The sequence below is a fragment of the Nansenia antarctica genome (assembly GCF_963989245.1).
Source record: "Nansenia antarctica genome assembly, chromosome: 1".
Taxonomy (NCBI): domain Eukaryota; kingdom Metazoa; phylum Chordata; class Actinopteri; order Argentiniformes; family Microstomatidae; genus Nansenia; species Nansenia antarctica.
The window spans coordinates 16,958,378-16,984,664 of NC_137674.1; the positions used below are offsets into that span (position 1 = coordinate 16,958,378).

The 26,287-nt window shown below is 44.9% G+C and overlaps 1 protein-coding gene across 4 annotated transcripts in view; it reads right to left on the bottom strand.

Moving 5' to 3' along the window:
• LOC308149687 (semaphorin-4G-like) overlaps positions 1-26,287 on the bottom strand; it is a 37,279-nt gene that overhangs the window by 7,420 nt on the left and 3,572 nt on the right. Inside the window, exons 1-10 of one of the 4 annotated variants that reach the window (XM_080522588.1) lie at positions 23,140-23,288; positions 21,431-21,968; positions 13,683-13,831; positions 12,641-12,703; positions 11,532-11,630; positions 11,176-11,269; positions 10,356-10,493; positions 9,466-9,620; positions 8,177-8,352; positions 2,016-2,157 (exon numbers count right to left, since the gene is read on the bottom strand). In XM_080522588.1, the coding sequence (XP_080378714.1) occupies positions 2,016-2,157; positions 8,177-8,352; positions 9,466-9,620; positions 10,356-10,493; positions 11,176-11,269; positions 11,532-11,630; positions 12,641-12,703; positions 13,683-13,831; positions 21,431-21,557 (1,143 nt within the window). In that variant the 5' untranslated portion in view covers positions 21,558-21,968; positions 23,140-23,288. Of the gene's footprint in view, positions 1-2,015; positions 2,158-8,176; positions 8,353-9,465; positions 9,621-10,355; positions 10,494-11,175; positions 11,270-11,531; positions 11,688-12,640; positions 12,704-13,682; positions 13,832-21,430; positions 21,969-23,139; positions 23,289-26,287 lie in introns of those variants that run through there. The other 3 variants (XM_080522585.1, XM_080522587.1, XM_080522586.1) reach the window with 3 other exon arrangements.

A 26,287-nucleotide genomic window follows, 5' to 3' on the forward strand; every position in this document is an offset into this window, starting at 1 on the left:
ACTGCAAAATGATCAGTTTCTCTGGTTTTACTATGTACATTACTAGGTATGTGTTTGAGTAAAATGAAAATGTTTGTTTCATTCTATAAACTTGCTGACAACATTTCTCCCAAATTTCAAATAAAAATATTGTCATTTTTTAGCCCTTTGCATTACTGCTGGTTGCACATCCCTGGTCAATGTGATCACTCTATAACCTTTGCACTACTGGTTTAGAGTACTTTTTACAATACTACCGTTGCACATACTGTATATTATTGCACATTGCACATACCTTTGATATAGCCTCTTTTATACATCTGCACATAAGCTACCTTAACTGTACATAGCTCATAACTGTATATACCTCTAAACTACTGTACAAACAACTGCCTTACTGTACCTATCACTATCATTGTCATGTTTTTTATATCATGTTTTTTTAAATATTATGTTCTTATCTCTATTTTCACTTATGGTTAGATACTAAACTGCATTTTGTTGTCTAGTATTTGTACTCTGCACTGACAATAAAGTTGAATCTAATCTAATCTCATTTAGAGCATTTATTTGCAGAAAATGACAACTGGTCCAAATAACTAAAAGAATGAATGTTTCAGAGTTCAGAAATCAATATTTGGTGGAATAACCCTGATTTTCAATCACAGCTTTCACACATCTTGGCATGCTCTCCACCAGTCTTTCACATGGGTGTTGGGTGACTTTATGCCACTCCTGGTGCAAAGATTCAAGCAGCTCAGCTTTGTTTGATGGCCATCCATAATTGTTTGATTCCAATTACTTTTGAGGTACTACTAGCACTGTTTTTGTCATCCAGCTGGTCCTATTTGGTTGTTAAGTCTGACGTCAAACGTGACGTTTAGCAATTGGAATGGAATGGCTGCCATACATGTAGACATGCTGATTTAAGACATATTTGGAGTGGTCTCTTTTTTTTTTTTTCAGAGCTGTGTATAGGAGGAAAAATGGACGGAGAGAGGTAGAGAGAAGGATGGAGGGCAGATATAGAGGCATCTGCATTCTGAAACATACGTATCCCTTAACACTAGAACAGCCATGGGTGGGGTTATTTGACCCTGTGAGTAAAAGTTATTTTATATCTTTGCACTCGATCAAATTTCAGGACCCTCCCATCATGACTTTTCCTAGATATGTGCGTTCTACCACCCCAGTATCCTTACGTTTTCAAAATCACATCAGGATAAGCTAGCATAAAGCTAGCGAGTTTTTCTGTGTAGGAGGCAGGCTAATTTACAAGGCGGCCAACGAGTGGTCGTTGTGTGTAAATAGCAGCTTCCCATTGTAAAGACTATGGTCATTTGACCCCCGAGGCGGCTCTTATAGTAGGTAATAAGGCATGGTTGTTCTAGTGTTAAAGTTAAGTATAGCCAATGTGAGTGTGTGGTTTTCACTTACAGTCTAAATGTAGGTTGAGGAGGCACCTGAACAAGTTCTTACATTTTGCTAACATGACTTTGCCGAACTTCACTAAGAGGCTTTGGGAATGTCAGAGCTAAGTCCCTCAACCACTTCCATACCGTATTCCATTTCACAGCTGAGTGGAACGTTTAAATTAAGCTTTCTTAAGCACTGGAGTGACAGCACAGTAGATCGTGACTTCTACCGCTAATGGTGTCGCGGATTAACTGCCATACCATAATAAGCTATCACCGACAAGTCCCATTTGAAGTCTCGTTAATCGCCATGGAAATAGGTTTCAATGACATAAGCTCTTTCCATTTGAGCCTCATGCTGCCAATCTGCTTCCTTATCTCTCTCCCTCCCTCCATCTCTCTCTCCCTCCATCTCTCTCTCCCTCCGTCTCTCGCTCCCTCCCTCTCTTTTCATCCATCTCTGTGTTTCTGTTTTACTGGGGATGCCGGGGGATAGAGAGGTCAGAGAGATCAGGGAAAACAAGGGACAGCAGTGTGTGTGTGTGTGTGTGTGTGTGTGTGTGTGTGTGTGTGTGTGTGTGTGAGTGTATATGTGAGTGTGCGTGTGTGTGTGTCACTGACCGTTCCAGGCCGTGGGTCAGGGACCCTCCCTGCGTACTCGCTCCATGTGGACCCAGCCTGGTTCTCCATGTAGGGGCCCTGGAAGGCCTGCTCCACCTCAGACAGAGAGAACCGACACACCGCCGAGGCCTTCACATTCTTCCTACAGGGAGACAAGAGGAGGTGGTTTTATTAATAATAATAATAATACAAATATTCTATATTGTGACGTTAGAATTAGGTTCTATCTCCATTTTTGTCCAAATTTTGTTTTTGACATAATCTGATCCATTAGGTGTTTATTAATGCCTGTGTGGTGTTATTTTTAAAATGTTGACATTTTTGAGTTAGGTAATTCATAAAATACAAAGGTTCCATCTCACAAAACGTAATGGAATGTAAATACTTTGACGCTCAATATCTCTGAACTACCCTAAATGGAGAAAGAACCTTATAATTCTAAGCTCACGATATAATAACGTCTCTATTTTCTTCTTAACTTAAAACATTCCGGGTCAAACAACAACTTCTCATCCTGTTTTACTCAGCCATCATGGAGTCCATCATCACATCCTCTATTACAGTATGATACGGCAGCACAGACAGTCAAACTCGGATCAAACTACAGCGCTTGTTAAAAAGGTATCCAAAATCATATGCAAACCACTCCCCTCAGTTGAATCTCTGCACACCCACAGAACTGTACAACGGACAAAGAAGATGACCTCTGACCCCTCACATCCTGCTCATCACCTCTTCCAGCTCCTCCCCTCACGGAGAAGTCATTCTCCACAAAGACTAAACGCTTCACCAACAGCTTTTTCGTCATAGCCATCAGGACTCTGAACGCCTCCCTCTTGGCCCCTCCTCACTGACATGACTGACATGAATACGATTGTCTGTTGTTGTCTATTTATTTATTACATGTTTGGTCTGATGTTGTCTATTGTGCACTTCTTTGTTTTGTCATTTGTGTGATGCAGAGATCAATAATATGCTGTACCGAAAACAAATTCCACCGGCTTTGGTCGTGTGGCTAATAAACTATCTATCCATCTAATAATAATAATAATAATAATAGCTTGGTTTTATATAGCGCCTTTCACAAACCCAAGGACGCTTTACAGAATTTACAGACAGAAAGTCAGACAGACACGACAGAAAAAAACAGAAATAAAAACAACAAAAAACAAAGAGACAGTGACGGCGACAAAACTAAACTAGGGGCCAAAGGTCCTTGGTGAACAGATGAGTTTTGAGGGCTGATTTGAAAGTGACCAGGGTAGGGGCGTTGCGAATCACTGTGGGGAGCGTGCATTATTGTTCTGTCCGTTTAAGAAATATTTGTACACACACACACACATGTGACAAAGCCACATTGATGTACTGTGTTGTTGTTGTACACTAATAGCCTACCCTAAATGTTTATAAGTATATATATATATACTATATATATATTAGAAGTGTTTTTCTGTTATTATTTTCCTAGTGTTGTCTTCTTGTTTTGGGGGACTGTCTCTTTAAATGACCTGTCAAAGCGCTCTGGTGCAGGTGAAGAGACTTGTATTAATGGAGGTGAACATTCACCAGGGGGGAGAGAGGACGAGCTAGAGAATGAATGAATGAATGAATGAATGAATGGTCTTTATTGTCATTGATATAGTACAGGTACCAAACAACGAAATTAGAGAAGAAGTGTTTGTTCTAGACAGTCCCGTTCGACCAAATATATAAATGTTTTGCTGTTGGCTTTGAACAAAAGATAGAGCCTGTAAAACTGTAAAACCTTCGCATCGCGTTGGAGAGCGGTACTCTCGCTGTGGGATATACTTTTCCTAAGGATTATATATGTTGAATCTACCGCGCCGCTGAGGACGGACCACTTCAATCGGGTGAGCCAATCCATTTGCGTGTTTGTTTGAGAGCGCTGACGAGCGTTTGTCTCAATGAACTGACTATTGGGGATTATACTTTTTTGCCTCGGGGGATTCAAGGAACGGACTTGAACGAATCAACTTGGGACTGTTGACATGAGTGTGCTCTCCAGTCATCCCTATCCCAGTGTGAGTGGGGCATAATTGATTGACACCAGTTGTGTGACATGAATGATTGAACCAGCTGATCCTATATATGTGACCATTCCCACAATAAAAGTTGCTTCCTTGATTCCTTGAACCCTGTCTGACAGTGTATGATTTGTGTGTAGTCCGATCGTTATGGTTTTAGCCAATACGCAATAACCAACATTTAACAGGGACTTTGTTTGGGACCTTTGTTTTGTTTAATTAATTGACTGTGAAAAAAAAGAAACATTCTAAACTCCTGTAATAATTTTGAAGCACCTACTTTATAATTATTGAGAAATTCAGTTTATTATTATTGCTGAAGGAGTGAAGTGAATGTATTATTCCTTTGTATTTCATTTGTTGTTTATTGTGTGGTTGAAACCCTAAAGATGGTCTAATACAGATATTATTTACATTGAAGTTGCCTTTATTTACTGTCTTGCCTTTTTGTATATCGTACATACATTTACTGTACTTGAAGACCCTTTGTGGTTGTTCTGTTTATAACTTTTTTGTGATAACACAGCCGTTTCCCATAAGTAGGAGGGGGAGTTGTTATACACACACACACCCACACACACACACAAAAGCACACACACAGCGAGAAAGACTAGAGCATCGACCGGGCACAACCCCAGCAGTTACAGTGTTACTATAGAGACAGCAGAGAGGAGGAGGTGGGGATGGCTTGAGGTGTGACTAAGAGAAATGTACAAAGCTAATCAAGAAAGGTTCTACATCTCCTTTGACATGTGACTAAGGAGGATGAGATGCAGTGAGTGGGAGAGATGGAGAGGTAGAGAGAATAGAGTAGGTAGAGAGATGGAGGGGGAAGGTATGAGTTGGAGAGAGGGAGGGAGAATGGTGTAGGCAGACAGATGAAGGGGAAGGTATGAGTGGGAGAGAGGGAGAGAGGGAGGGAGAATAGTGTAGGTAGAGAGATGAGTGGGGAAGGTATGAGTTGGAGAGATGGAGAGAGAGGTAGAGAGAATGGTGTAGGCAGAGAGATGAAGGGGGACGGTATGAGTTGGAGAGCGGGAGAGAGGGAGGGAGAATAGTGTAGGTAGAGAGATGAGGGGGGAAGGTATGAGTGGGAGAGAGGGAGAGATGGAGGGAGAATAGTGAATAGTGTAGGTAGAGAGATGGAGGGGAAAGGCCAGTGTCTCTTCACGACACTGGCTCCCCGCTGGTGGAATGAGCTTCCCACGGCTGTCAGAACTGCAGAGTCACTACCCATCTTCCGTCGGAGACTCAAGACCCATCTCTTCAGGTTACACCTTAACTGCTCCTCCTGAGACTTCTACTGCCCCCCAGCACTGCGTCCCCTGAAGACACACGTTTTTTCCCCTTTACTGTGTCCCCTAAAACTTCTATTGCCCCCCTTGTACTGTCTCTCTGTTTCTCCAGTGTCTACATAATAATAAAAAAATAAAAATAAAAAAAGGTCTAGGCTTAGAAGATGGTGATAGAAGTATATTTTTCCTTCTAGCACAGAGACTGCCAATGGCCCCCCGGGCCTGAGCTGGATTATTCTTCCTGTTACGACTGGTGGATAGGGCTGGGACGACGCGTCGACATCGTCGACGCAATCGACTACGTCAATACGTCGACTTGCATAATGTGCGTCGGTGCGTCGTAAATAAACAACATGGCTGCGACCAGTGGAAACATGAGAGCCGGCAGCTAAAAGACTTCGCCCACGATCATCCAATGTGTGGGAGTACTTTACAAAAAAAGAAAACAATGTGGTGGTCTGTAAACTGTGCAGAAATGAAATGGCCCCAGTGCCCCGCGGTGGTGTAGCGGTCTAAGCACTGGCCACTAGTGCATGCTGCCCACCGGGGACTGGGTTCGAATCCCAGCTCGCCAGATCCGGATATGGCTGGGGCACACACGGGGAGCGGCATATTGGGCGGCCGCTCCCGAGGGCGGTATAGGAGTATTTCCGGACAAGGATCCGTCGCGCAACAGCGCCCCCGGGGTGCCGGAATAACAGGTGCTGGGCTCGAGGAGCCAGTCAGCTAGTCTGCCTGGCGGCCTCTTCTGGGACTGCCGGCCACGGGGTCGTGCGGCGGATCCTTCACAATAGGCAGGGGATAATTGGATGCTAGGTTGGGTTCAATTGGCTACCAAATTGGGTGAAAAAGGGATAAAATCTGAAAAAAAAAGAATAAAAAAATAAAAATAAAAATTAAATGGCCTATCACAGCAGTACGTCTGCAATGAACGAGCACCTCAAGCGAAAGCATCCTGGAGCTCTTTGTGAAGACAGCCGCAAGATAGCACTGTAAGTCACCGTTGTATTTCTGTTCACTTTTCCGGCCGTGTATGAGTGAAAAATGGATAGCTACTAGCTAATGTTACACAAGCAATGTAGCTCACCACAGTTTGTAGCCTATGTCTTGTCTTCTGGTGTTAGTAACGTTAGCTATGTAGCTGGCTAGCTACGGTAGCCTATTGTCATTGTGGTGATTGCACCTACGTTATCTAGCTCGTAGCTCGCATGCTACGTTAGCATCAATTTAGCTAATCATAACATAGCAGCGAGAGTAACGTTAGCTAGCCATGTAGCTACTAGCTAGCTATGTGTTGTGGTGATGGACAGACTTCTAAATGGCCATGTTGGCATTCAAGTTGGCTAAACATAGCAGTGAGGTGGAAATTAAGGGGCCTACACATGATAAGAAATGTGCTTTTTTTATTTTTTCAGGAGGCAAAGAAAAAGAACACAACTCCATGCACACCCCAGATGGCTGCTCAGCTTTCTAACTTCATCTTAGAGATGATCGTCAAGGACATGAGACCTGTTGCTATTGTGGAGGGTCAAGGCTTCCGTGAGATGATCAACACATGGGTGTATGTGTATACCCCTCACCCAGGGTATACACTTCCCTCCAGGCACCACTTCACAAATTTGATGGAGAAGAAATACGAGGCTACTCTAGAGAGTGAAATCTGAAATAAAAAATAAAAAAATCACACTCACCACAGATGCTTGGACAAGTATTGCCACCGAGGCGTACTTAGGAGTCACCTGCCACTTTATCTCTGAAGACTGGGAGCTGACTTCATACAGTCTGACCACGATGTATATATTTGTACAAGAATAATTGAATAAAATACTGAAATGTTGATAAGAGAAGTTTTTGAAATTTATTTGGGGAAAATTAAGTGATACATTAATCGAACAGTAAAAAAAATAATCGGTAGACTAATCGTTAAAATAATCGCTAGATTAATCGTTAGAAAAATAGTCGTTTGGGACAGCCCTACTGGTGGATCAATGATTCACTTGCTTAGTCAAATGTATCCAGTGTAAGTCGCTTTGGAATAAGGCGTCTGCTAAATGCCAAAAATGTAAATGTAAATGGCAGGTATGAGTTGGAGAGAGGGAGAGAGAGAGAGAGGGAGAATAGTGTAGGTAGAGAGATGAAGGGGGAAGGTATGAGTGGGAGAGAGGGAGAGAGGGAGGGAGAATAGTGTAGGTAGATAGATGAAGGGGGAAGGTATGAGTGGGAGACAGGAGCAGGAGAGGTAAACAAAAGAAAGATTGAGGCCCCTTGAGGGAATGGAGAGAGAAAAAACAGTAAGTAAGAGACGTGTTGACTATCGCTGCTCTTCTATATCACCTGTCATCTGATACTCAGGCAGACAGACATCACTCTCTCTCTCTCCTCCTCCTCACACACACGCGAAGTGCACACACACACACACACACACACACACACACACACACACACACACACCAGAGATATCTAATCTACAGCAGGCGTTCACGCACGCACGCACGCACGCACACACACACACACACACCAGAGATATCTAATCTACAGCAGGCGTTCACACACGCATACGCATACGCACACACACACACACACACACACACCAGAGATATCTAATCCACTGCAGACTCTCTGCTGCAGAGGACAGTGGGCTGGTACTAACAGGCACACCGCTAAGGCCTTTGATGTTCCGGAGCCTTCCAATCTCAGCTTTTTCCTTTTTAACCCAAAAACGTTCTATTTTGTAATACCGTTCACAAGACTGTAAGAGATGACACACACACACACACACACACACACACACACACACACAGAGGAGGCGATGACCGCTCACCACTCCAGGCCAAAGATCCCGTAGACCAGCGTGTCCTGCGGCGTGGGTCCGTGCAGCACGTACACACTGCGTAACACGTTGAAGTAGAAGTCGTACTCCGGGAGAGAACACACCAGCCTGGCCTTCAGGAAGGACGTCCACCGCTTCTGTAACGTCAACAGACCTCCCATGTCCCCCTGGGAGAGGGACGGACAGAAAAGAGGAGGAGTAGGGTGGAGGGGGGGAGGAGGGAGGGGGTAGGAGGAGAGGGACGGACAGAACAGAGGAGGAGTAGGGTGGAGGGGGGAGGAGGGAGGGGGGAGGAGGAGAGGAAAGGATGCGGGAGAAGGATATAACGGAAGACAAGGAGAGAGATTGTTCGTTTTCTGATTCATACGATATAGACGACAGAGACGGGCATCGAGAACAAGCCTTGCTTCTAAAATAAAACTAAGGCCCAATCCCATTTCATCCCTCGGCCCTACTAATGCTACATGTTATAAGTCTGATTTGTGCATGACAGTCCCGTATTTTGACATATTCCCATGTCGCATTTCCCCCTTTTGATGGCATATGATGCACGAAATGTACCTAAAGATCAGCCGCGAAGTTGTTGCACTTATGATGCAGACAGCTCCGTCTTTACAAAAACGCTGAGTGCTTTGAGTTACTAAAGCTGTGTGTAATAGATGGTTATGAGAATGATCATCTCCTTTGTTTCACGATTTGTGACTTCATCTGCCTCCTCTAACATACCCATTGCCCCCCACACACACACACACACACACCTTGCAGACCAGTGACCCCCCCCCCACACACACACACACACACCTTGCAGACCAGTGACCACCCCCCCACACACACACACACCCACCTTGCAGACCAGTGACCACCCCCCCACACACACACACACACACACCTTGCAGACCAGTGACCACCCCCCCACACACACACACACACACACACCTTGCAGACCAGTGACCCCCCCCCCACACACACACACACACCTTGCAGACCAGTGACCACCCCCCCCCACACACACACACACCCACCTTGCAGACTTGTGACCACACCCCCGCACACACACACACACACACACACCTTGCAGACCAGTGACCCCCCCCACACACACACCCCCCCCCCACCTTGCAGACCAGTGACCCCCCCCCCCCCCCCCACACACACACACACCCCCACCTTGCAGACCAGTGACCCCCCCACACGCACACACCCCCCCACCTTGCAGACCAGTGACCCCCTGCCCCCACACACACCCCCCCCCCCCCCCACACACACACACAGGCCCCCACCTTGCAGACCCGTGCTACGCGGGCCACCCTGCTGTGGCTGTACATGGGCGTCTGCTCCTCACTCTTCTCTGTGAAGAAGAAGTAGATCTTATCCTCGTCTCCGCCTGCTCTGCCCTCACTCTCCCTCACCAACGCAGAGCCCACAAACTCAGCCTCTGGGGGGGGGACCAACAAACAAACAAACACACAATAAGCAGGGTTCCCACACCTTCTGAAACATCAAATTCAAGCACCTTTCAAGGACTTTCAAGACTCAATTCCCTCAAATTCAAGGACCCAACACGGCATAGTTTGAGACAGATCTAGATGAGAATTGATATAATAGGAACTATCCGCTCACAGACAACAATTAAAAAGAGAGGCTTGAATGTGTGAACACTAGATGGTCTCTTGCCTTCTCTACCACAGCACAGCAAAACAATATATTGTGAAATATGTGTAAAGTTAAGCAATACAGAGACTTATTTACTAGTTGATGAGCTAAGTAAAAAAAAAAAAAAAAAGAGAGGGGAATTCAAGCACTTTCAATGACCCATGTCTATTTTCAAAAACTTTTAAGACCGTGACTTTCCTCAAATTCACAAACTTTCAAGGATTTCAAGGACCTTTGGGAACCCTGAATAAACAACAGGGCAAAAATAAAACCCATAAGTCATCGATTTGTTTGAGAGAGACAATAATTATTTCTAGGTTGGAGATATCTATCATACTGATGGGTCTCCGGTGTGGCTCGCTTGGTATGAAAACAACTTCTATCCCTTCTATCTCTGACGAGATCTGTTTATTTCAAACTTGATTTATTTTATTCATCCCTTATTTGACCAAGAATAACTGGGAAGTGGTTTAACTTAAGGGTTAGATGTGGTTGTAGTTGTGGCCAGTGTGCTCACCGTGTAGCCAGCGTGTGGGAGCCTCCTCTGTCCTCAGCGTGGAGGGGGGATGGGGGGAGGGGGAGGGGGAGAGGGGGGTACGGCGGATGTCTGGGGAGCTGCGGAACTCATACTGGGAGGCTGTGTACATCTGCTGGTCTGGGAGGACACCATGAACACCAACCATCAACCAGTCACTCAACCAACCATCAACCAGTCACTCTATACCAACCATCAACCAGTCACTCTACCAACCAGTCACTCTACCAACCAGTCAACCAGTCAACCAGTCACTCAACCAACCAGTCAACCAGTCACTCAACCAACCAGTCAATCCATTCTAATAATACATTTTATGTATAGCACTTCTATCACAAATCAAAAAAAAAAAAAAAAAAAAAACATACACATGATGCACAAGTTAAAAAGACTCAACCAAAAGCAGTACTAGGACAGAACAGGCAACATCCAGAGTCACATGTCAAAAGCCTAAATAGGTGAGTCTGACGCTGGGTCTTAAAGAAGTGCAGACTGTCAGAGGTTCTGACCAGGGGCTGACAACTCACAAAGTACAGTTCAGCGTTCAGCTATAACTGGTCTCTTCATCTGGAAACGCGGATTTACCCTTGATGTGCATATTGTGGGCTTACCCTTTGTTGCTGTTAAGACCTCTTTTTAGTCATATTTGGATCTTGCATGATATATATTCTGCTTGTCAATCCAAATAAAGCATTAAACTGTGTGTGTGTGTGTGTGTGTGTGTGTGTGTGTGTGTTGTGTGTGTAAGTGTGAGTGTAAGTGTGTGTGTGTGTGTGTGTGTGTGTGTGTGTGTGTGTCTTACCTATCATGAGGCCAGTGTACCCTGTAGCAGGGTCATACGGACACTTCTCTCTGCCTTCCTCCACCGCAGACGACATCTCAAACCTCTCCTCGTTCTAGCCAGGAGACACACACACACACACACACACCACACTGATCATTTATATCAACATAACTTATTATTATTTCAAGACCAATGTCAGGAATGTGTGTGCTGACAGCACATAGAATAACCACGTATGGAAATAATGTGAATATGATGTGGACTGAATGAGAGTGTGTGAGATGTGTCAGATCATTCCTAATCTATAATCTACCTATACCTCATAGGCTCACAATCATCTGCTTATGTACTGTATGTAACTGCACTGAACTTACTATGTATGCACAGAGAGGTCTGAAGGCGTGAGTTCCACACATGTAGAGATGAGTGGAGTTAAACCTCTGGAGGAGACGTATGTGATTATAACACTCTGTCTGTAGGGGAAGAGAGACAGCCAAACATTCCTTGCGTTGAGTTTTTGTAAAAGCATCCTGCATGTCCAAAGACAAACAGCAAACAATGCATGTAGGGCAGTATTAGGCCAATACCCCCGAATAATTAAGACCCAAAAAAGAGCAATGGACCTATCGCTAAGCCACGCCCCAAAATAGAAATTGTCCAATCATGTCACAGCAAAAGTCACTACAGGCAGAAATCTCACAAACAACTCGCTAATATCTGTTGGTGAAAAACTTCTAGACTAAATATGGCACATTTCAGAAATCAGAAATGTGCCAACTCCCGCCATTGTAAGTCATTCAGTCACGGTCGGTCAGTCAGTCACGGTCAGTGAAGCGTTGTTTGTTTGTCCGAGTTTTCAAAGGGGGCGTGGCTTAGCGATAGGTCCATTGCATTTTACAATCGCTTCAAAACAAGCGACTCCCAAACACTCCATAAAAAAGCCTTAATCAGCCAGAATACAGAGATACAGAAAGAGAGAAAGAGAGAGATTACCCTATCACGTCTCTTCACTACACTGGCTCCCCGCTGGTGTAATGAGCTTCCCACGGCTGTCAGAACTGCAGAGTCACTACCCATCTTCCGTCGGAGACCCATCTCTTCAGGTTACACCTTAACTGCTCCTCCTGAGACATCTACTGCCCCCCAGCACTGTCTCCTGAGACACCTGCTTTTCCCCTTTACTGTGTCCCCTATGACTTCTACTGCCCCCCTTCTCCAGTGTCTATATGTATATATTTGTTTTTAAGTTTCCTTCCATCACGGAGACTGCCAATGGCCCTGGGCCTGAGCTGGATTACTCTTCCTGCTACGACTGGTGGATTGATGATTCACTTGCTTAGTCAAATGTATCGATTGTAAGTCGCTTTGGAATAAGGCGTAAATGCCCAAAATGTCAATGTAAAAATGTAGAGATGGATGCCTGTAGGAAAAAAGAGCGAATGAGACGGACAGGTACAGATGGCGTAGAAAGACCTGGACCCACCCTGTTGTCTTTCCCTTTGCTCAGACACTGCTGCTTCTGCTCCATGGACGCCTCCCACGCAATCTGACACAGCACAGAGACGTCAGTTGATTCATTATTACTACTGCATGGAGAGAGACTTTTAAAACCATTCGATGTTTTTACAATGGTTGCATAATGGTCATGCAACCTAGTCATGCTTCACTTGTGGTCAGCCCAGCCATCTTTGTATGTGGTGTCAAAAATGCCTATGTCAAAGAGACGACTTGGGCAGATAGTGATTTTGGAATGTAACAAGCCTTCTGATAGGCTGATGGCATAGGCAATAATGCACAGTGAATCGGCAGTGTTAGGAGAGTTAGGAGAATAGAGTTAGGCAGATATCTCAATTTGGCCAAAATATGACATGCAATTATGCTATGAGGCTAACGATAACATATTGTATGCTACCTACAGCAGAAAGTAGTCATCGACCCAAAATCTAATTCTCCAACATACACTCACTCGCACGCACGCACGCACACACACACACACACACACACACACACACACACACACACACACACACACACACACACACACACACACACACACACACACACACACACACGCGCACACACACACACACACACATTTTAAATGCTTTATTTATGTCCACATACATGTACAATATCTAAAGGACATAAATACTATCAGAGCATTTTGACATTATGAAAACAGTCAGTTACAGTAGTGCTGAGCCAACAACCAGTTATGCCTACACATAGGATGTTATTCACACTAAATGATGATTACAGTAGAATTTGACAGATACAGTATCAATACTGTAAAACAGACAGCTCATGGGTACAAGAAGCACCGCCTTCTCCATATTGAGCGGCTACCAATAATAGCAGATACTGAGCTCACACACACACACACACACACGCACATACGCACATACGCACATACGCACATACGCACATACGCACATACGCACATACGCACATACACACATACACACATACACACATACACACACACATACACACATACACACATACACACACACACACTCACTCACTTTCAGGGCTGTGCTAGCTGAGATGTCTGCGGTGTTGAGAGCGAATGCGGCCCCCCGGGCCCCGACGTAGAGAAGCCCTGTGTCTTCCTCCAGCAGCAGAGTGCTATAGTTCACCTCAGAGGACTGGAAACGCCTGCAGCCCAGCAGACCTGCAGAGAAGAGAGGAGAGGAGAGGGGAAGGGAAGGGAAGGGAGGAGAGAAGAGGATGGGAGTGGTGAGGAAGGGAAGGGAGAGGAGAGGAGAGGAGAGAATGGAAGAGGCGTGGTAAGGAGGGGAGAGGCGAGGAGAGGACAGGACAGGAGATGGGAGGAGAGGAGAGGAGAGGAGAGGAGAGGAGAGGAGGAGAGGAAAGGACAGCAGTGGTAGAGGGGATGGGAGAAGAGAGGAGAGGAGAGGAGAGGAGGAGAGGAAAGGACAGCAGTGGTAGAGGGGATGGGAGGAGAGGAGAGGAGAGGAGAGGAGAGGAGGAGAGGAAAGGACAGCAGTGGTAGAGGGGATGGGAGGAGAGGAGAGGAGAGGAGAGGAGGAGAGGAAAGGACAGCAGTGGTAGAGGGGATGGGAGAAGAGAGGAGAGGAGAGGAGAGGAGAGGAGGAGAGGAAAGGACAGCAGTGGTAGAGGGGATGGGAGGAGAGGAGAGGAGAGGAGAGGAGAGGAGAGGAGGAGAGGAAAGGACAGCAGTGGTAGAGGGGATGGGGGAGGAGAGGAGAGGAGAGGAGAGGAGAGGAGATGGGAGGAGAGGAGAGGAGAGGAGAGGAGAGGAGAGGAGATGGGAGGAGAGGAGAGGAGGAGAGGAAAGGACAGCAGTGGTAGAGGGGATGGGAGAAGAGAGGAGAGGAGGGAAGAGGAGAGGAGAGGAGGAGAGGAAAGGACAGCAGTGGTAGAGGGGATGGGAGAAGAGAGGAGAGGAGGGAAGATAAGGGGAGAGCTTCAGAAGAACTGCCAGTAAACACACACACACACACACACACACACACACACACACACGTAATAACATTCCATCTCTGAGCTTTGTAGAACTAACTCCACCTCCAAATGTCTGATCCAACATGGTCCATCTAGAGTTTGTGGCACGTGAGCTGGACTAAAATAAAATAAAGGTTAACAATAAATATGAAGTGAATGTCCGCTCATATTCAGCATCATCATGTGGCTTGCTGCAACATGTCAACCCCTGAGGTTCTAACAATGTAATCTCACCATGTTGCTCAACGAAGAGCTCATGGTTCTACAGACCTTCATCCAACAACAACCACGTTCAACATCTGAGATGCTGTGTCTAAGCCAGGGAGGGAGGCCAATAATAATAATAACTAGACAGGGACAATTCCTGTGGAAATTGTGAAGTGTGCTTGGCCCCCCCCCCGGGCCACTCCACTGCATCCCCCGGCGAAGACCGTGTTTCTCTAGCTCACAGATGCCGAGCTAACTAGCACTAGCTAACTCCCCTGCACCCCCCCGACGAAGACCGCGTTCTTCTAGCTCACCCAGAGGCCAAGTTGTGGGGTTGGTGTGTGTGTGTGTCAGTGGTGTAGTCTACGTGATACGCAGGACTACGCCGTATACCCACTAGGAACGGCCAAGGATTTGCGTATACCCACTAGAAAATGCGCGAGGATACGTAACGGCGTTTTGTGACAGAACTTTCACACTTTTATTCATAAAATTCACCCCGTCTGTGTTACGAAGCACTTACTTCGAACTTTTTGACATGTTTGTTATCGCATAACCAGTCGTTCAGAATGCTAGTCTCAGTATTTCCCCTACAATTGCCTTGGGGTGGGCGGGCCAGACCTGCCTCCACACACAGCTTCAGAGCTGGAGAATGGTTTTGTTTTTGTTTTGTGTGCGCGTGCGCGTGCGACGCGAGAGACTTTTTGCAGGGTGAAAGCTCTGCAGAAGAAAGTAAGCAAGTTGAAACATTAGCAAATATAATTACTGTGTTCTGACAGAGAAAGTTGGTTCAAATTAGTCGTTATTATTGTGATTAGAAAGTGTCTGATTATAGTTTCATGGTGTGAATAATAGTGTCAAAGAACTAGCAAGCTAGCTAGCTCAGAGGTGATGAGATGAGCTAGTCTGCTGCACACATGCCAGCTAAAGAGCTAACTGGATGCACTTTATTATTTGACTTAAAGTAGATATACAATCTTTCTTATTCTGCTAGAATTGGTCTTTATGGTAATACCATAATGGTATATTTACAGTACATGGACAGTGGATTGAAGCATTGGAACAAACCCTCACTCATTGGAAATGTCTGTTTTTTGTAGTTGGACATACGATTTTCTTACAGGTGAGAGAGTAAGTAAAGACAGTATCTGACTGCATTGCCCACAGCAACCCAATATTCATAGAATGGTGTTATGATTTGATATGAATTCAATGTATACCTCTTATTAAATTATAAATACTCTGGTTGTTATATTTGCCTTTTGGTTGACAGCAAAAGAGGGAGAGAGGAGGATAGAGAGGGAGAGAATGAGAGAGAGCAGGATGGTGTCGGCACACCAGAGAGACAGCAAGAACCAGGTGAGAAAGTGGACATGTACGTAGTCAAGACCACATAAGTAGCCTTGAGAACCGATGGTTCTCGAGCCTAACGGCCCTTAGGGGGCAGGAGCCTATCTCCTGTTTCTGTAGCATGAGGCAGCTTGATGTACAAGTACAGTCCATGCCGCCACCCCCCCCCAAGGCAGCAAACACCGGTGTAGATGCATACTGTATGCATAAGTGAGTGTGGTGGTGCTTATGGGGTGTCGCTACGGGACAGGTGTCGCTCTGACTGGGAGGGCAAAGTCACAGTATACCCACTAGAAAAAATTAGACTACACCACTGGTGTGTGTGTGTGTGCGCGCGCAATAGACACACACGCACGCACGCGCTCTTTCTTACCCTGTGGCTGTGTGTGTGTGTGAGTGAAAATCCGCGTGTCTTTACGTCACCCAGAGGCCGAGCTGTGGCGTTTTCAATATTGCCCCATTCATTGTCTATGGGATTTTTTGTCCGCTAAACGGGCCATTGTGGGTAAACCGTAGGCCGTAACTTTCCGTCGGACAATAGCAACGCGAGTTGGAACGAGCCGCACGTTTTGACACCTCATGTCTACCTAGTGCCAAAACTGTGGGACAAGTAGCCGGGCCAAATTTTGCTATAATAATAAAGAAATATATATGTACAATACTAATAAGTGCTGCTTGAGAGACTAGTGGGATAGCTAGCTACTAAGAGCAGCACCAATACCACTCGGTGGTCATGACACGGTCTGGTGGCATATACATTTCAGCGTTGTTGGAAATCAATGACACATCTCTAGTCAACTAACACAGCTTGTTTTGTGAGCCTGCTAACAATGTAAAATAGTGTTATAGTTAACTAAGTAGCAGTGGGGATTACTCACTGAATCCATTGCGTTGCAATATTTTGGCTTGACTAGCGAGTGTGTGTGTTGAAATGTATTTCGGTGTTTCGAAATAAAAGTTCTAACATTTTGATTGGTTGCCGACTTGTTCCCCCTTTCATACCACGCCACGGTATATGACACACACACACACTCACACACACACACACACACACACACACACACACACGTGAGTCACCAGGGGTCAATGTTTACTGCACTAGTGGGTTAGAGTTCATATTACAGGCTTATCAAATTACCTATGCTAGAGGAAGGGAGCTAGTGAGAGTGAGAGAGAGAGCGAGAGATGTATACATATGGTCTGGATAGAACGCCGTGTTCTATGTCATGGTGCATCAGACATGTTTACAGTGCGGGATACTCTGACATGATGGAAGGACCTGATGTCGGGGTCATCCATTACCTCTCTGCTCATCTGCATGTAAACCAACCCCCAGGGTGGTGCTATAGAGAACATACTGTAGGCTGCATTCTGCCATAGAACACATCTAAGATCCAGACCTGGGGTGATGGGGCCTTTTCAGCCGCAGCCCCGTCCCTCTGGAACGCCCTCCCCAACCACATCAGACAGGCCAACACCCTTTAAACAGGCCCTCAAAACCCACCTCTACAAGCTCGCCTTCACCAGTTAACCCTCTCCCCCTCCCCTTCCCATGTGTCCCCAGCACTACCTTAATTAGGCCCCTATAGTTTCTTTTATTTCTTTTTATTATTACTACTCAGTCTTTTCAGTTTGTAAAGCGTCTTTGAGTGTCTAGAAAAGCGCTATATAAGTCTAATGTATTATTATTATAATTATTATCTAAACAGGACTAGTGGAGGCTGTCTTGTAAAAGACACATTAGTCTTAAGAATGTAATACACGTATTCTGACATCGCGATCAGTGAAAGCAAGATTTACGGTTAAGGTTTGTATTACTCCCCCGATCCATATCTGCCCCCTCTCCCTCCCCGAACACAGCCCTCCCCCCTCTCCCTCCCCGAATACAGCCCTCCCCCCTCTCCACATTACTTCACTCACCATCTCACTGCCCTAGCTCTCTCACTTCTGCTCTTTAACTCTCCATAAATGTTGACGACTCCCCCAAGGCTGTGTATGAGAATGGAGAGACATTATTATATAACATATAATATAGTCAGTATATATATATTAGGTGTGTGTGTGTGTGTGTGTGTGTGTGTGTGTGTGTGTGTGTGTGTGAGTGCATGCGTGCGCACGTGCGTGCATGTGTGTGTGTGTTTATAAACCTGGCCTTGGGTTGCTTGGGAACGCTAACGTTAAAGAGATTTGTCAAAGTGATGAGAGGACGGAATATAGGCTTGTGTGTGTGTGCGTGCGTGTGTGTGCGTGTGTGTGTGCATGCGTGTGCGTGTGTGTGTGAAAGAGTGAGAGAGACAATGCTCCTGATTATCATTGTGACTGTAGTTCATGCCAATAAAACACATTTTTTATTCGAAATCGAAAGAGGAGTGGAGGAGAGGGAGTGCGAGAGAGAGAGAGAGAAAGAAAGAAAGAGAGCTGAGAGAGGAGATGAAAGTGGAGGAGAGGGAAAGCGAGGCAGGAGGGATGAAGAGGGAGAGGAGGAGGAGAGGTGCAGTTTGCAGGTGGACTAGTAAGCAGTGGGAGAGAAGACAGTGTTGATTTAAAGCAGGTGAGAGATAAGACGACAGTTAAAGGAGAGGAGGGTGAACAGAGAGGTGAAGGGGATAAGTCTGTCTGTACACACTCTGGAGTAACCCACGGTATCAGGGTGACCCAGAATGCACTGCTCATGCAGAACATTACCTCAGCGTTACTCCCAGCTGCAGGATCATCATGCATACACACAGTTCCCTACACAAAGACAGGTCAACCAGACGCACGCGCGCACACACACACACACACACACACACACACACGCCTGATACAATAGTGATAACTGAAAAATCTGGAATCCGATTCACGAATGCTAACGAGGGAGTGATATCTCATCGAGTTCAAGTGAACATGATACCAAATACTGTATATGTGTCTCATCTCATAAACACTGAGACCAACACCATGAGATTAGGAGAGGAGATACGATTTACAGATCTACCGTAAGAAGAGTTGTAATAACAGTTATTCGTAGTATTTATATTTATAGGCTTCCGGTTAAGTTCAGAATAGATTTCAAGATCCTTCTGCTTGTTTATAAAGCTCTCACTGGCACAGCACCAGAATATCTGAAAGACCTTTTGCTAGCATATCAGCCCAATAGAGCTCTCAGGTCTTCTGACGCTGGTTTTCTCTGTGTACCACATGTACAAATTGTGGAATGCACTGCCAGTTTACATTAGGGATGCAACCTCAGCAAATATGTTCAAGTCAAGACTAAAACCCCATCTTTTTAATATTGCCTTTAAATGACTAAATAATTAAATTAGAATTCTATAATGATTGGAGCACTTTGAGCTGCAACGTTTGCAGGAAAATAAAAAGTTATTATTATTATTATTATTCGTAGTATTTATCTTTACCTACTGCTGCTAATGTGTACCTATTTCTGTCCCTCGTTGCTCAGACGAGAGACAGCTGCATAACTGCTGCACCAAAGCACCGGGACATGATAAACAGTTGGTGTCGTAGAGCAGAATAAGAAAACGACAGGTATTCAGATTGTCCTCTTAACACTAGAACAGCCATGGCGGGGTAATTTACTGTGAGTAAAACATTTTTTATATCTTTGCACTCGATCAAATTTCAGGACCCTCCTTTCATGACTTTTCCTAGATATGTGCGGTCTACCACCCAGTGTCCTTACATTTTCAAAATCACACCAGGATAAGATAGTATAAAGCTATTTTGCAGTTTTTCAGTGTAGGAGGCAGGCAAATTTACAAGCGGCCAACTAGTGGTCGTTGTGTGTAAATAGCAGCTTAGCATTGTAAACAGGCTCTTATAGTAGGTAAAAAGGCACGGCTGTTCTAGGGTTAATGATGTGCAGACGCTCAGACTTCAATCTAACAGGTGTCAACGCGACTTGACGTGCAATACCGTAGCTAGATTTGCTATCGAGCTTCAAGGTTGTTGCAGTTGTCACTTTGACTAAATGAAACTGACAGCCTGTTTTAGCAGTTGGAGTCAGACGTGGCTGAGCTGACAGACAGATTCCCTACCCTCTCCTCATTTCCTTGTTCCGCTGTTCTCCTCAACTATCGTGACACCATTGACATGCAAGCAGCAGTCTCCGTCCTCAAACAGCCCGCTGTGGTTAATCAGTCTGCTCCGTGGTGCGTCTCAAGGGAGAGTTTCATCTCAAGGGAGAGTTTCTGCACCCACCGTTTCTAAAAAGGCTTTTCTATCAATTTGCGGGTTGTAAAATCTTCCAAATCTGAAGAGGAAAAGAGTGATCATTCTCAAGTTATGGGCTTTTTTTGGTTTACATCAAGCATAAAAAAAAAACGCTATTATGCCGCTTTGAGTACACCGTTCCAACGGAGCGCCCTATGGAAGCGTCAGGCACAGCCTTCCTATAAGGAGCGCGATTCACATTTACGAGATGTACAATCCTGTTTATTTAGAAATAAATGATTAGTTACAGGGAGCCCCATGGCTGTTCGTTGGGTTTAAATTATATTTATGATAGACATATTTAATGTAAAGTTATCTATAAGAACTATGATTGGTCCGCTTAGTTGCGTCACATTCCGACTCTCTCGTAGGAATGCGGAAGCCATGCAGAAATGCCATTTACCTTTTCTGTAATTACTTATTAATAAAGATTTGATATGATAACCATCGTATTATCTTAGTTTAATGTCATTTCAATGCATTATGGACATTTTCTTTACAACAAGCATAACAAGAAAAATCGCGATTATGCCACTATGAGTACACCGTTCCAACGGAGCGGATCAACGCGACGCAGAAGTATAAATTAGGAGAGCCCTTGCGTATTCTACGGCGTAGCCGCTCGTAAATTCGACGCAAAAGCATAAATTGGGCTTTACAATGGCGGGAGTTGGCACATTTCTGATTTCTGATTTACCACAGCAAGTAATAGACATGTTTTTTTAAAGATGACAAGAATATTTAGTCTAGAAGCTTTTCACCATCAGATATTAGCGAGTTGTTTGTCCGAGTTTTCTGCCTGTATATTTGCTGTGATATGATTGGACAATTTCTATTTTGGGGCGTGGCTTAGCGATAGGTCCATTCAACATTTTTCCTCAAGAAAAAACACTGCTATAAAGAAAGAGAGAATGTGTGTGTGTGTGTGTGTATGTGTGTGTGTGTGTGTGTGTGTGTGTGTGTGTGTGTGTGTGTTGAGGGGGGTTGGGGTGGGGGGGTATAGGGGCGTCCTTACCGCTGCTCAGGACAGTGATCCTGGGGGTTGCGTCCAGGTCCAGTGGGGGTCTGACGGGGTACCCCACCGCTGCACACAGACAGCTACTCAGCAGCAGGAGTAGGACAGCACCCACACACACACCCATCTCTACTGACACTGACGCCAAGAGGGGGTGGGCGTCACACACATTCAGTCAACAATCCATACATACATACGTACATACATACTGTATACGCATGCAAATAAACACACACACAGACACATAAACACACGCATGCACTGAAAGTATTCACTCACTGAATTCAGCTCCTCACACACACACACACACATACAAACACACACACACACACACACACACGCACACACACACACACACACACACACACACAGACAAGCTGAATAGGAAGCTTCTATCCTATCTTCAGAGCAAAATACACACACACACACACACACACACACTTGCACACACCCACGCACACCCACACTGAAAGAAACAAAGTGAAGGGCAATCCAGGGGAGGTTGAAGCAGCTAGCTCATGTCCTCACAGCAGACTATCTGGAGAAAGAAAACACATGAGAGAAACAACAATGTTAGTCCTTGTAAAAAGAGCAAATACACACACACACACACACACAAGCATGCACGCACAAACACACACACACATACACACAAATACAACAACATTAACATTATGGTTATTGATAACCGCAAGCACAAACACAACACCGAGCATTATCTCCGAAAAATGAGTCAGCAAAGTCAACCCAACTGAATAAAAAGGGATGAGGATACAGAGGAGGTGGTGAATGAGACGTGAGCAGAAGCTACAGGTCATCGGTATCTTTGAAGGAAGAAAAGGGAATGAATGAGGAGACACACAAGGAAGAAGTCTTCTCTGATTCGATTCGATTCGATTCAACTTTATTGTCATTTCAGAGTACGAGTACCAGACAACGAAATGCAGTTCAGCATCTAACCTGAAATAGTGCAAACACTGATGTAAAACATGATAGTGAGAAGTGATAGGTACAGTATGGCAAGTATGGTAGTTAAAGAAATAGATAGCAGTAAGGTATGTACAGTATACAGATGTATAAATTAGAGGTTATATCAAAAAAGAGGTATGTACAAATGTGCAGAAATATGGTATGTGCAAACAGCAGCAGTGCAAAGGGTAATTTAGTGTTTACAGTGACCAGGAGTGTGTGCAAACAGCAGTAGTGCAAAGGTTCAACAGTGTGTGTGTGTGTGTGTGTGTGTGTGTGTGTGTGTGTTCATCAGACTGTGTGTGTGGGGACGGGGATTGTTCATCAGAGTGTTCATCAGGTTGTTGTCTTAATAGCCAGGGTTCCCTTTAACATATTGGTAGCACAATCTGGCACGGAGCACAAAGAATCAATGGGCGCGTTATTATTCAGTGGCAGCGACATGCAGGTCCTCTACCATTTAGAATCCACGACTTTGCATTTCGTTTGACTGTCGCATTTAAAAATAGATAACATGCTACGTTATCTGCTTTCTCAAACAAAGTTTATCTATCATGCCGGATATTACATTGCAGAGTTTGACACATTCGCTTTTGCAACACGCAACTGTAAGAAAAACATGCCAGCATCGATAAAAGGAATCGATAACCGTGGAAGTGTACGACACCTCTTCCGATTCAAATTTTTCAACTGGAACCAGTTCTCGATTCCCATCCCCAAACACAATGATAAACTCTTACCAAGATGACCCAGGTTACATTCGGTAGGAGTAGAGTGGAGAAAAAATGGTAGTAGTTGGAGAGGTTTAGGTACTACAACACATTATCGTTTTCCATTTTGCAGTTACCGTTAATATCCTGGCTGAATGTAAACTCCAGCTCTTTTTCTCTCTCTCTCTCTCTCTCTCTCTCTCTCTCTCTCTCTCTCTCTCTCTCTCTCTCTCTCTCTCTCTCTCTCTCTCTCTCTCTCTCTCTCTCTCTCTCTCTCTCTCTCTCTCTCTCTCTCTCTCTCTCTCTCTCTCTCTCTCTCTCTCTCTCTCTCTCTCTCTCTCTCTCTCTCTCTCTCTCTCTCTCTCTCTCTCTCTCTCTCTCTCTCTCTCTCTCTCTCTCTCTCTCTCTCTCTCTCTCTCTCTCTCTCTCTCTCTCTCTCTCTCTCTCTCTCTCTCTCTCTCTCTCTCTCTCTCTCTCTATACCAATCTCCAGAGCCTTAACCAAACAAGGAGCGTCCCACAGAACTAAATGGTCAATATAAAGGTTAATCACTTACAGATCAGATGACAACACATCTAATTCCAGTTGGCATGAAAGTGTGAAGACCAAACGAAAGCACATACCTGAGAGTTGTAAACTCCACAGAGGAAAGGAGGAGATCTGTAATGGTGTTGTTGTTGTAGCCCCAACGGTTTGTTTGAGATTAAGAATATTGATGTAATGTGTCGCTCCGTTAAGGGTTCAGAGTACAAAAGGTCTTGCTGCATGCTTAAGAGATAGAGAGAGAGAGAAAGAGAGGTGTGCATGCATGTGCATGAACGTGTGTGTGTGTGTGTGTGTGTGTGTGTGTGTGTCAAACATAACATCTGTGGAGCATTGGTCACCTTGTCTCATTTGATTTCAAAGGTGAAATGATCTCTGTCCCTTTCCCACTCTCGCTTAGTCTCTCTCTCCCTCCCTGTCTCTCTCTTTGTCTCTCTCTGACTATAAACACACGTTCTCTCTCCCTCTCTAGAGTAAACATTCCCTCTCAATCTTTGAAATGTCCCTCCAATTCCAGATGTAAACAGTCCCACTCGTCTCTGTTTCCATTAAACAAACTCACAGAGGGAGGAGTGTACTTCTCTCTTGCTCACTCACTCACACACTCACATACAGTGCATCAGTTGAAGGCTCCTGTTGGACCTTCCTGAATGGCTATACAGTACTGTAACATCACCACACACTCTGTAGTGCTCATGGCAACATTAATTTAGTTATGGTGCGGGCGTAACTTCATCAGCAATACAGGACAACCACTGCAGGACACAGGTGCAGACTAGGGTTGGTCTGTTTTACGGTTAAACCGTAAACCTCTGTATTAAAAGATAGCACGTTTTTGGTCAATACCGTCATAAATTGTGAAATATAATAAACGCCTTAAGATTGTTTGTCCATCTCCACTGTCTGTGGTTGAAGACGATATTGAAAGTGATGACAGAACAATGTAATTTGTCAAATAAATATCCTGTCAAAAAAGACTATTTAGAAGCAATCATAACTGTGTGTGTCACGTGACAGCTTCTCCTCAGAACGGAGAATTAAAAAAAAAAGATATGGTGAGCGCAAGCTTGGTCCCTAAAAAAAAAGCAACTGCTGCGATTTGGAAGCATTTCGGGTTCCGACCGAATGACAAGAGCAAGCCAGCAAATCTTGACGAGGCTGTGTGTAAGATTTGCATGAAGAAGAAGGTGAAAGAGGAGCGAGCAGAATCTGAGATGACTGCCGGTTGTCGTGAGCCTGTAATTAACGGATCCCCTTCTCTGGTGGAAATCAAATGGAGTCCAACCCTAGTGCAGACATACAGATAATATACATACATACTGTACACAATCATGTATCGTTTAAACGAGAGCACACAGGTGCAGAACAGAACACAGAGGTAGAACATACTAGATAAAACAACAGATTCACATTGATCAGGTAAGCAGGAGCACAAATGTGCAGAATATAGAAATATACAATATATAAAACACTGTAGACATTCACCTGTATCTATTACACTGAAAAACCATGTATTGGGTTAAAACCATGGTTTCAAATGACCAAATGTGTTATCATTACAAAGGCATTCTTAATCAAGAAGGTACGGCTCAGTGTTTCCTCCAGGAATTTTTACAATGGTGGCGGGTAGTGCTGACCGCGCGCCCGTGATTTTTTCGCGTGCACGCGCATGAAACGCGCACGCGCATTTCAGCCAAAACTCGAGGATGGCCCAAAAAAATAAAATGTTTTCCTGTACTTCTCCCGTGTGTCTCTTATTGTCTGTGTCTGCATGTTTTTCCAGCATGTAATTCCGTTGTCAATAAAAACAAAAACACTGATCTGACGGGTTTTTTCACAACGTTATTACTTGTCACTTTAAGCCCAGAAGGGAGTTAGCGATTAGCGATGTTTAGCTTAGCTTAGTTTAACAGAAGTATCTTCACTTTTAACATGACTTCCCGTGGTCGTAGAGGGCTGGTCGACGGCTTAAAATGACCGTGTAGACCTGTAGACCTTATCCAGCTATAGTCTTGTGTTTCTACCCCGGGCATAGCCGGTGTTATTCACGGACAAACACTCCTGTTAGAGTGGTTCTAGTACACTGGACATAGGTAACACATAGAGAGGCTTCTCCTCTCTCTCTCCATCCTACACTACACTACACTACGCATCCTATACTACACTACACTACGCTAGCTCGCGGTGTTCGGGTGACAGCCAGGGCGCGTTCGTAAATACGCTCTGGAAATCTGATCAGCACTCACGGAATGCCTCTTGTCCAATCAAATGACTTGGTCCCTTTATGACGTTGAACCCAGTGTGCGCTCCGGGGCTCTCAGAGCGAATTTACGAACGCAGCCTCAAGTTCAATACTCGCGACACACACGGACTGGTCCAGTTTCAGCGCTTGTGGGTGTGTCTAGCGCTGTGAAGGTCTGAAAAGCGGCCTAAATCTTTTTTTTTTTTTTGGGTTGAGAAATCTGAATGGTGGCGGAGGAAATTCCATCGTGGCGGACCGCCACGATGAAATGCATGTAGAGGAAACACTGCGGCTGCTTTCAGAAGCTCTTGGACAGCCGTGCCTATTTCACCTACTCTCAGAGCCGCCTCAGGGGTCGTTACTTACACACAAAGATCACTTGTGGGCACTTCT